Here is an 11,691-nt window from a genome sequence, read left to right as displayed (position 1 = left end):
ATATCTTTATAAATTTTAAAGGATTAAATCGAATTGTTATAATTTTAGGGGGGTCAAAGTGTAATTTTATCTTTACTAACTTAAATTTTTTTAAAAATATTAGAGGGCTTAAATAGAAATTTGCCATTTTAGGAGGGGCCGGGGCCCATGCCAGTCCTCCCTGATTCGCCTCTGCCTGAAGTAATCAGAGTTCGACTGGAAGAAGTCCTGCTTGGCTGTCAAAACGCGACTGTATTATTTGAGGAATATGTCGTATCATCATGACGTATCATGCATGTTCGTCACGACATCGCCCTCTCCATCAACTGGAGAACTCGTCACGATATCCTGACTTGTAACGTCATGCCTATTTCGCCTCTGTCTTTATTAAGTGCCTGCAAACTGTCCGATAAATACGAGATACACCCTACAATAAAAAATAGGTGTTGGAGAATTTGATAGTACTTTTATTTCATATATTTTACTAAAAAAATGAAAAAAAAATAAAGTAGTAATATTAGGAATTAAAAATAGAAGCTTTATTGAGTACATGAATTATACTAGGATCTTTCTCTCTTTTAAAAGCAACCTTGGTGGATTATCTTTTCTAGATGTTAATAGCTTTAATACTTAAAATATTATATAATATATATTTATATATTGCACCTTAGCATTGCAAATGTGAGACAAAATTAAGGACGAAATTGATAAGAAAGAAAGTAAGAAAAGAAAAAAGAAGACATTTGTTCAAAGATTGGATTATTCCATTCGGTTAGATAGATTCAACGTACGGGTTGAATTATTATTTAATTAATTAAAAATTGAGTTTGGATAATAAATTTGAAAAATGTTACAAATAAAACATACTTTTCGAATTTTTAAAATTTAAAAATATTTATAGCTAACACATATTCAAATATAAATACAACCAAATCAAGTCTTAACGGATAAAAACTCTAAAATTTAAATGATTAGATTGAAATTTTTAAATAAATAAAAAAGAGCATAAGGATTAAATTTTAAAATTGATCAAATCACGGGGACTGAGAACATATTTTAACGTAAATAAAATTAACCAAGACTTGAAGGATAAAGAAAACAGAAAATTACTTGGGTGAAGCTCAAACATTGACAGCCAATAAACAACTTTCATTTGATGTCAAGTAACCAAACCACTAAATATGTCTGGTCTCCCTTTTAAAAATAATTGCTGATTTCACCTTACCTCCTTTTTCAGCTTATCCTCCCTTATTTAATGCAATTCCAATTAAAATACTCCCAAATACTTCAACAATACTCTACTCTTTTTTATCATTAATAAAATACTCAACCATAAATAATTACCCACACCATTATTATTTTTAAAATTATATATATATATATATATATATTGGTAACTTATACTTAATTAGCATTCAATTTAGCATTGAGTCTTAATTCGATTGGCATGAGTATTGTTATCAGTGCATGAGGAGATGAGTTCAGTTGCGCTGAACTGCATTATCCTACTATTTATTGGTTGGAAAAATGTTATGCTTAATTTTAAATATTATGTCAAAAGAATAGATATTTAATAATTTTATTCTTCTCTTAAATTTTTGTTTGGAATTTCACTTTTATTATAAAATTACTTTTTTCTCAAGAAAAAATTTAAATAATAAAAGTCGAAAATTAAAATTTTAACCAAAAAATAAAATATAATTGAAGGGAAAGAAGAGCAAAAAACAATAATTAGATCTACGCTTACTCTCAATTTTTGTTTATTTGGTATAAAATAAAAGAAAAGTCCAAAACAGCAGAAAACGAAGAGAGCAAAAAACCATTTTACCAATAGAAAACATGAAAGAAATGAAAGAAATCTCTGTTCTGTTTCAGATTTAACCAAAGTAAGTATCAAATTTTCTTCTCTCTTTGCATAACAACACCAAGAAATAGCCTTCTTCTGACTCTCCCACTTTCTCTCTTTGGTGCACTTTCAGATCATTTTTGATTTGACTTCCATAACTTTCTTCTTTAAAACCTCTCAAATTTCCACCCTTTTTACTCCACCCCAAGGTTTTTTGCTTTTTCATTTTTAGCTGAATCTTGAACTTCTCAAATCTAGCAGTCAAACGGTAGGGTTTTATTATTATTATTGCTCAGTTGAATTGTAGCTGATATTAATAGCTTAGATTGTTAGTTTTATTTGGGTTTTATTTTTATTTTTATTTTTTGCAGATTTATCAGCTTGATCACTCTTTTTTGAAGTTGTTTGATTTGTGGGTGGTTAATTGTTCATTAGAGGAAGACCCAGATTGGAATATGTTGGGAAATGAGGTTTAGATTTAAGAAATGGGGTGTGTTTTCGGAAGAGAGGTATCTTCTGGGATTGTTTCAGAGTCTAGAGCGAGTAGGAATGCTAGCTTTGAATCTAATAGGAAAGTAGAGCATGTTACGGTTGCGAAGACTGATGCTAGTGTTGTAGGGGTTGAAAATGAGGGTACCCAAAAGGAGGAAAAATCTGATGGGGAAAGGAAACAAAAGGGGGAAAGAAGAAGGTCAAAGCCAAACCCCAGGTTGAGTAACCTACCCAAGCATTCGCGTGGAGAGCAGGTGGCAGCGGGATGGCCTTCGTGGCTGTCGGATGCCTGTGGCGAGGCACTTAATGGGTGGATTCCACGGAAGGCTGATACATTTGAGAAGATTGATAAGGTAGCCAGTTTTTGTTTTTGTTCAATATTTTGTGTTTATTTATCCTTGTTTAGTAATGATGTTGCAAAATTCAGTTTGTTTTGAAATAATAGTGAATATAACTTGTTGTTCTATTTTAGATTTGTAGTTTTGTTCTTTGTTTAATCTATGACATATTGAAACTTTTACCTTTTGTTACATCATCTCAAATGCAGTTTAATTGTCGGTCTTGTTCTTCATTATTGGATACTTTTGAAGTTGGTATGTTGATTCGGATACTTACCATTCCTTGTTGATGGTAGATTGGCTCAGGAACATATAGCAATGTGTACAAAGCTAAAGATATGGTAACAGGAAAAATTGTTGCTCTAAAGAAGGTCCGGTTTGATAATCTTGAACCTGAGAGTGTAAAATTCATGGCTAGAGAGATTCTCATATTGCGGAGGTTGGATCATCCCAATGTTGTAAAATTGGAAGGTTTAGTTACTTCGAGGATGTCTTGTAGTTTGTATTTGGTATTCCAGTACATGGAGCATGATTTGGCTGGGCTTGCGGCAAGCCCAATAGTAAAGTTTTCAGAACCACAGGTAAGCTCCAACTTGTGATTTATTATAGTAAAATCCATGGTTTACATGCTTGGTTAGGTAGGTAGTGACTCAAGAAATATGGTTATAATGTATGTTATAGGTTAAATGCTACATGCATCAACTACTCTCTGGTCTTGAGCACTGTCACAACCGCGGAGTGCTTCATCGTGATATTAAGGGCTCAAATCTTCTTATTGATGATGGGGGAGTACTCAAGATTGCTGATTTTGGGTTAGCGACATTCTTTGACCCAAACCGCAAGCATCCAATGACTAGTCGGGTGGTTACTCTTTGGTATCGAGCCCCTGAGCTTCTTCTTGGAGCTACAGATTATGGTGTTGGTGTGGACCTCTGGAGTGCTGGATGCATTTTAGCTGAGCTCTTGGCTGGCAAGCCCATTATGCCTGGTCGAACGGAGGTATATTCTGCTTAATTTGCTGTTTATTCATTTTAACATTCTTTAGATTATGTCCACATGACTGCAAGATTATAGGGGGAGGATGTTTGGGCATCACTAACTTTTTGAAAATTGCTACTTTATTGCAACCAAGAAATTACAGTATCAAATGTTGAACGTGAATAGGTGATTCGACGTAGTTGTACTACCACTTATTATTACTAACTATATGTATATTATTTATGCTTGATTAGGTAGAGCAACTACATAAAATATACAAGCTATGTGGTTCACCATCAGATGAATACTGGAAAAAATCGAAGTTGCCAAATGCAACCTTATTTAAGCCTCGAGAGCCATATAAAAGATGCATAAAAGAGACATTTAAAGATTTTCCAGCATCATCGCTGCCCCTCATTGACACTCTTCTTGCAATTGATCCAGCTGAACGTCTGACTGCCACTTCTGCACTGCGAAGTGAAGTGAGTTGTTTGATTTCTGTGAACACTCTGGTTCTACCTTCTGTTGGTATCTTTTAACTTTTATATCTAAAGATTGGTTTGTTATGAAGATAACCATTTCTAGAAGTGTTCCTTTTTCTTTAACACCGTTTTATTGTTCTTGTGCAGTTCTTTATGACCGAACCTTATGCTTGTGAACCTTCCAGCCTCCCAAAATACCCACCCAGCAAAGAGATGGATGCAAAACGACGAGACGATGAAGCTCGAAGGTCAATTCTTTTGCTTTTGCTTTCTGTTGACTTGAATCATTGGCTCTTCTACAAAACTGTGCTGGCTGATTAATGTTGTTTGTTTCAATTTGATGGATTTATGGTATATTGACTTCTATGCATATGCATAAGAATGATATGGACCCTTAAGCACCTTCCCTTTTGGAAACCCCTTACCCATATACTTTCGGAAATGGAGAGAGGCGTACAAACTAATGCGGTTTGCTTGAAAAGATATTCAGGTTTTATGGATGTTGTTTTCTTATTCTGGAACGTGTTAAAGATTCTCCCCTACATGTAGATGGTCAAGCTTGTCAGAACCCTAGGAATTCCTAAATTTTCTGGTAGGGGTAGATACTCTAGTGTTGTTAACCATGTGCAATAATATTTGGATTGTTCAATGTGGAGCTACTGCCATGTGTTCAAAGTTGAGTCATCATTCTGCATTTTTCATTGGTTCCATTTGAGTTTGACTACACTCTAAATGTGCGTTTGAAAGCACCATGGCATGTGCCTGTCCATTATATTTCCACTAATTTTCTATGAACCCTTTCTCTTTCTGGTGTAACTGTGCAGGCTCAGAGCTGCTAATAAAGCTCAGGGTGATGGTGCAAGAAAGACAAGGACACGTGATCGTGCAAGGGCAATTCCTGCTCCAGAAGCCAATGCTGAGCTTCAGTCTAATCTTGATGTATGTGTGATAATTTACTTTTGTTAGCAACAACTATCGTGTTGGCTTAGATGCATTTGGTTGCATATCTACATTGGGAAAAAAAAATCCCTAAAGATAGATGACTAGGATTTGATAGCAGAAGTTGTTGCAGGTTCTATTGGTAGATAGGAAGTTAAATACACAATGAATGCACAATTACTTATGGAGATTTGGCATTGCAAGTTTGTATTTCATTATTCGTAGCTATGCTGCTCGGACTCCTCTGTTTTCTTGAAGTTCCCATGTTTGCTACCTGTATTCGGTTCATATCTGAATATGGGTTTGCGGATATGACCCTCCCATTACAAAAACTAAGAAAATTTTGAACATATCTGTGAAAGACAGTGAAAGACACATGCTTGTGCTTGGCACTCACACTAGAGTTCGAGTAACATAGTTTCCTAGTAAGATCTTGTCCCATTTCAATTGGGCTTAAATTTTAGTCTAATATATAAATGCAGCTATGTCTAGTTGCTTGCCCCTTTTGTAACATCTACTTTAGAGTATTTGCGAATATTAATTCATATAGTAAGATGTCTACTCCAAGAGGTTCTAGGTTTAGCAGCAGTTGGCATTTGGTTCCCTTTTTAAGTCTTATGGCATCTTTAATTAATTTGAGGTTTCCTTGTGAAGCAGAGAAGGCGCTTAATAACCCATGCGAATGCAAAGAGCAAAAGCGAAAAGTTTCCTCCACCACACCAGGATGGAGCACTCGGCTTTCCTTTAGGAGCATCACAGCACATTGATCCTTCATTTGTTCCTCCAGATGTCCCCTTCAGCTCTACATCATTTACTTATTCAAAAGAGCCGATTCAAACTTGGTCTGGTCCATTGGTAGACTCTACTAGCATGGGTGCTCCAAGGCGAAAGAAGCATGTTGCAGGCGATTCACGCGAACCACCTAAACCTCCTACAGGATCCGAAAAGGACAAAAGTGGCGACTCCCGTGTTAAAGGGAAGAAAAGCATACTTTAAACTCTCAGTGCATACGTAAGAAAGTGATTTATGAAAGTGGTTGAATGCATTTGCTGATATCGTTTTCATGGAGTCTTACTGCTACTTAATGCAAGTATATTTAATAGGTTCTTGTTTGTTTTTTGTCACAGAAGCATGTATTGTTTTGTTAAAGGGTTGAAATCAATTTTTCTATATATTTTTTTGTTACCTTTACTTTTTTATTCTTTTTAGCCCCCAAAGAATCTCTCTAATTTGTTGGACCCTTGAGTATAAGTTTCCACTGTTATGTATATCTTTATTTCTCAGTTCTTAAAAGTTGTGTTTCAAACTGTACACTGTTTAGATTAATGGAGACCGGAGAACATAAGAAGGAAAGAAAAAAAACCTCTAATAGATGCTTCCAAGTCCATTTCTTCTTTAGCCGATATTTATGTTTAAAGTTAATTGTTCCCTTCTAGTATATTGGTGTTTATTTCATCCCATAGGTGATTGTTGTCGTGTTCATTCAAACCAGTGAAGAATGATGTTACATTCATTTTGTTGGTGCAAAAAGATTTTTTGAGATTTTCTCATGTTTTTTACAGATATTTTTTCAATGCTTACTACTCATGTCATTGGTGAATGAATGCTTTAGAATTGCAGATACATATTTGCCTGTGTAACATCCACATCCCCACCCAAACCATATTTATTGGCAATGGGCACTACCAGCCATGGACAGATAGCTCATGTCTGGTACGCGTCATATAAAGGAGGGATGCTATATATTATTCATTTTACCATGTGTTAGTATGTAAGTGTTATGTATTAATGTACCATTCTACTTTTAATATTTTTTTCCTACTTTTATCATACATTTTATTTTTTGCTTATGTATATATTTATTTCATCAAATTAAAAAATAAGGGAATTATGGTGAAAGTAGCCCCAATATTAGTAGATTTTTAAAATAAAAGAAAGCAATATGAAAAACATCAATCTGTTGAAACCAATTTCCAAAATCATATTTAAAATTAAAAGAAAAAAAAACCAAGACAAAAGTTATAAGCTTTAAAAAACTTGTTAGAAATTACAAAGCTAAGCTAACTATACAAATAAAACAAGAACAATGAATTCAGAAACTCGAGTATCTAACTAATAATTTGAAATAAAAAACAATTACCTCGCCTCAACAATTTTTAGATTGAAGAAAACAAAGGCAATCTCTAAGTGTTTTTTTTATTCAAACCACTTCTAAAAAGCGGTAACGGAACACTCAACTTTACTAAAGTTCATTACAACGTGAAATAGAATAGAAATCGCAGACTCATGAAAAATTAAAAAGCAATATGGAAAAAAAAACAATAAAATCAAATTTTGTTAATGTAATTCAAACACAACAGTCTTACAATCTACGAAGTCTCACTTAGAATATAATCTTATTCAATCAACCAATTGATACATGTCTTTCATCGGCTAAATCCTAACAACTCCCTTACAAGTAGACTTCATGCGGTCCCAATAGAGAAGAATAAATCAACTAACATACACCCGATGTCACTTCTCTTGTTCAACATACAAGAATTCTCATTACTAAAGAGCATATGAAAATCTCAACACAAAAATGCAAATAAAAACTAGAGATAAGTACTTGAACAAGAATGATTCAATCTTCTAGCACACCAAATGAATGAGCCTTCCATGTATAAAGTCAATCCGCAAGATAAAATGAACTTGATAAGCCTTCTGAATTGGAGCTTCAAATTCAAGAGTATCTAGTAAAGGTAAAGCATTGATCCTTATCCATAAAACTACTCATGATCAACAATCCATTCATTTAAGGAGATAATGAAAGAGGTAAAGTTCTCCATATCCAAATAACCATTCCAGTGGCCTACAATATTGTTTTGTCAAAGATGCTATAAGAACCTTTCAGCCCAAGAAACTGAAAGCACCACCTGTTTCAAACAACACATGGAATAGAGAGATAATACCTTCGAACAGAACATGAATCAGACAAAAATCTCAACAATAAGTGTTGAGTGAAGATAAAAGTAAATTAAAAAAAAAAAAAATCACATGGCATTATTATAGAATGAGCTTGAAGCCGGCCAAATGGTTTAGGAATAGAGCTGATCATGGGTCAGCTCGAATGTTCGCACGAAAAGTGTAAAGATTTGAGTAAAAATATAAACTCAAAAAATAAATTTGAACAAAAAAATAAAACCCAATTTTTAAATGGACCGGACTTTGTGTAAGTTTTTTTAGCTAGACTTGACCTAACTCAAGTTTGTAAAAAAAAATTGTTGCTGTTTTGTCACTATTTTATTATTGCTTTGCTGTCATTTCGATATTATATTGTTACTATTTGGTTAATATTATTTAGATATTATATAACTCTTATTCATCGTATACTCGTGCTAAATGATCAGCCCAAGCTGAGCACAAAAATTCCATTCCAGAATGACCTTCACCTTTGGAAATATCAACATTCTCCCCACTGCTATTTTCTCCAGTCTTAGGAACAAAAACACAACTTCATATTCTCCGTATTTTCCCCTCATTCTCATCCACTTCTCTACCGCCTTGGACCGTAAATGAATTAAATTAAAATTTGGGTGCAAATCGTTTTGATAGAAATAAATAGTTACCTGATGGGGAGGAGCGTAGTCGTGCTGGTACTCGATCTCGTTGCTTAGGATTCTGATGATGTTGGCTGTGAAAGGCGATTTGTGGGTTTGGGGGTTAAATTGGAGTAGTGAAGATGCAGATGCGATTTGTGATTGGCTGCCATTAGTTAGGGTTTTCGAAGCAGCAGAGACAAATGCTCTCTGAGCTGTTCGAATGAAGCGAGCTGTTGGGACTTTGTTGGTGACTTCAGTTTCCCGAATCGATGAAATGGGGTTTTAGCTTTTTAAGATTAGGAAAAGCAAAGTTAAATTTTGGGGAAAAAATAGTAGTAATAAATGGAGAACAAATTTATTATATGTTGAATTTCTTTTTAATCTTTACCAAATTCCAAACCCTTAAATTTGAAGCTCTGAGTTGAAACACCGAATTCAGTGCACACTTGAGGTGGAAATGATGAACACCCTAACCCTGGGATTATTCCTATAAACTACTTTATTATCAGGTATCCTAAAACTTATTTCAAATATAAAATAAGGAATACTTATGACTCCATCAAACAACTCCAGCAGGTGCTCATTATTTTAGTGTGCTAGGCTTCAACTCTCCTAGTGTTTGCTGGTTTTTTAATGAATAATTCAAGGCCCATTTATGTCAAACATGCCAACCAATACACTTTTTTTTCTGTTCTTTTTGTTACACAAGCTGTTCTAATAGATTATGGAACACTAGAAACTCCAATAGTTAGCACATTTGGCGAAATTTTGAAATGAAATTGGTATAGATAGAAATAGAAGATATCCGGAATTGGATGAGATTGATCAGCGGCACAGCGGGACGGAAACGGTTGAAGGCTGGAGAGGAGAAGGCGACGACAGGGGAAGCAGCACCTTGACCGAAATGACGATAGTGTTTTGATGGAAGAACAAGTGGGACGACGCAAAGGTGATGGGTGCCGGCGACAGAGAAAAAGGGAGACAGATTGGCCGCCGGAGTAGAGACGGCTGTCTACAGACAATGGCGCTAGACATGTAGAGGTGGTACCGGTGACGACACGGTTTTTTGGTGAAAATAGGAACTGATTTGGGATTTGGGAATAAGGGTAAAGAGTATGATGGTTTTACAAATTTCACACGCATAGATGTTTGTGGGAAGTGATTCGTTAAAACCTCAGTTAAAATTAACTTAATCGATTAAGTTAATCTAATTCGATTAATAAATCAAATTTCAGTTAATAGTATTTTGATATTTTAATTATTGATTAATTTGGCTAGAAATTGAGAACTTAACTTAAATTTTTGGTTAACTTTCAAGATAAATAAATATTATCGAAGTGACTTTTTTATAAGTTTTATACTTATTTTAATCAAAAGATAAAAATATATAAATTTCAATTATTCGATTGAACTAATCAAAATATTTTAATTTAATTAATTTTTTAAAAAAATTTCAATTCAATTAACAATTAAATAATTAAATAACTCAATTAATAGTAATTTAATTCGATTAATTATCCAATTTACCTTTTAATTCTACATCCGTATCAGGTGTCAGTAAAAATACAATTCACATCCTCGACAGGAGTGAGTTGTGTTGCATCAACTAGTCAAAGCTTAGACTGTAATTTTATAAAGTAAATCGTCATTTTTTCCCCTCTCGAGACTTGGGTCTAGTGTGGATGATACATGCCCATTTACTTCATGGTTACCTAATATCGTGTCAAAATTGGTCAAATGAGGAAAATCGATTGCTCTTCCTGGGGAACAAGATCAAATGCCAAAAAACAAGTTTTAAGTTTTCGAGAAAGTTAGGTCTAAGAATGGCAGTTGGAGAAATATGGCACACATAATCTGATTTGGTAGATACATCCTTGTTTAAGGCTAACTAACTATAAAAACCCCTACTACCCACCATCACTGCCAACAATTCGTGACACCAGTTTCAAGCTTTCTTATTACCTTCCCTCCATTCTTCTGTAAGTTCATTAATTGTTGCTTGGGAGAAAATGGGACCAGGTGGGCCAGGAGGGCCACCGGGGCCAGGTGGACCAGGAGGGTCTCCAGGGCCAGGAGGACCAGGAGGGCCTCCAGGATGGGGCGGTCCTGCACCCGGACCAGGAGGGCCACCGGGATGGGGCGGTCCTCCACCCGGACCAGGAGGGCCACCGGGGTGGGGCGGTCCTCCACCCGGACCAGGGGGACCACCGGGGTGGGGCGGCCCTCCGGTCGGACCAGGGTTTTTTGGTGGCTTCTGTGATGTAATTGGTGCTTGGTAAGTGAATTAGGACTTTGTATCTGAATTATGAATGAAAATTGTTTCAAGTCGTTTAACTGGTATTTTGGTTAGTTGTTCTGAGTGTCAAAAAGCTCATATTTTACTACATTGTTGTAAAGCTTTCTAATTTGAGATGAGTGTTGCATATGAATATGAAAATGAATACACTGTGTTTTTTTTTTTTTTGGGAAATCGTATTCACATATTTTTGGTATTTATATCCAAATAAGAAGATTAGTTGGGCATGGGGCATCTGTTTGAATGCTGAAAGGTTTTGTGTTTATTTTTGCAGTGTCAACTTCCTGTGCTGCTGCTGGCTGTTTCGAGACTGTTTTGGTGGTCCAATGGGTCCTCCTGGGCCACCTGGACCTCCACCACCATAGTTAGATGCTTTCTTGCTCCTTCATAAAGAGACCTCCTATCTGGGTTTAAACTTGCTATCTAATTACAATATTTATGTAAGAATTGTTTGCTTTTTAGTAGTAGAAATTAATATGAATGAAATCTGTTGAGCGCTTATTTTTCAGTCTGCGATTCATCCATAAATATATAAGGCACAGTCCATTGATGTGATGTGTTAAACATAGATAAATTACATGATAAATGCTCTAGCAAAGGCTTGCCAAATTATGGGTGAACTATTGGGGAGCTAACCAGCCTCGCCAACTAGGACGAGTGGGGAGCACACGCGTGGGGCGAACATGACTTACGTAGCGTGTTGTGTATTATTTGTATAACAAAATCATTCTCAATAAATTGATCTTTAAATCTTGGTTTT

General features: G+C 35.2%; 2 protein-coding genes and 1 long non-coding RNA gene across 5 annotated transcripts; 2 read left to right on the top strand and 1 right to left on the bottom strand.

The window, feature by feature from the left end:
- Positions 1-1,716: 1,716 nt before the first annotated feature.
- Positions 1,717-6,347, top strand: LOC105804740 (probable serine/threonine-protein kinase At1g54610). 3 transcript variants are annotated; one of them, XM_012637468.2, is made up of 8 exons: positions 1,717-1,865; positions 2,197-2,670; positions 2,952-3,236; positions 3,337-3,654; positions 3,888-4,115; positions 4,263-4,363; positions 4,940-5,054; positions 5,709-6,347. In XM_012637468.2, the coding sequence occupies exons 2-8, from the start codon at positions 2,311-2,313 to the stop codon at positions 6,048-6,050; spliced, it is 1,749 nt and encodes a 582-aa protein (XP_012492922.1). In that variant the 5' UTR covers positions 1,717-1,865; positions 2,197-2,310; the 3' UTR covers positions 6,051-6,347. The 3 variants fall into 3 exon arrangements, with proteins under 3 accessions (XP_012492922.1, XP_012492924.1, XP_012492925.1); XM_012637470.2 differs by having other exon boundaries at positions 1,770-2,093; XM_012637471.2 differs by having other exon boundaries at positions 1,772-2,093; positions 5,712-6,347.
- A 1,014-nt stretch (positions 6,348-7,361) lies between these two features.
- LOC128034867 (uncharacterized) lies at positions 7,362-9,741 on the bottom strand. The gene is made up of 2 exons (XR_008190929.1): positions 8,663-9,741; positions 7,362-7,969 (listed from the first exon to the last, which is right to left on the bottom strand). It is a non-coding gene; the product is annotated as an uncharacterized LOC128034867 (long non-coding RNA).
- An 802-nt stretch (positions 9,742-10,543) lies between these two features.
- LOC105804743 (uncharacterized) lies at positions 10,544-11,691 on the top strand. Its single transcript, XM_012637479.2, has 2 exons — positions 10,544-10,910; positions 11,206-11,691. Exons 1-2 carry the CDS (start codon positions 10,645-10,647, stop codon positions 11,294-11,296), a joined length of 357 nt encoding a protein of 118 aa, XP_012492933.1. The 5' UTR covers positions 10,544-10,644; the 3' UTR covers positions 11,297-11,691.

This window comes from Gossypium raimondii, chromosome 11 (genome assembly GCF_025698545.1).
Source record: "Gossypium raimondii isolate GPD5lz chromosome 11, ASM2569854v1, whole genome shotgun sequence".
Taxonomy (NCBI): domain Eukaryota; kingdom Viridiplantae; phylum Streptophyta; class Magnoliopsida; order Malvales; family Malvaceae; genus Gossypium; species Gossypium raimondii.
This window is presented reverse-complemented; position numbering and strand designations above follow the sequence as displayed.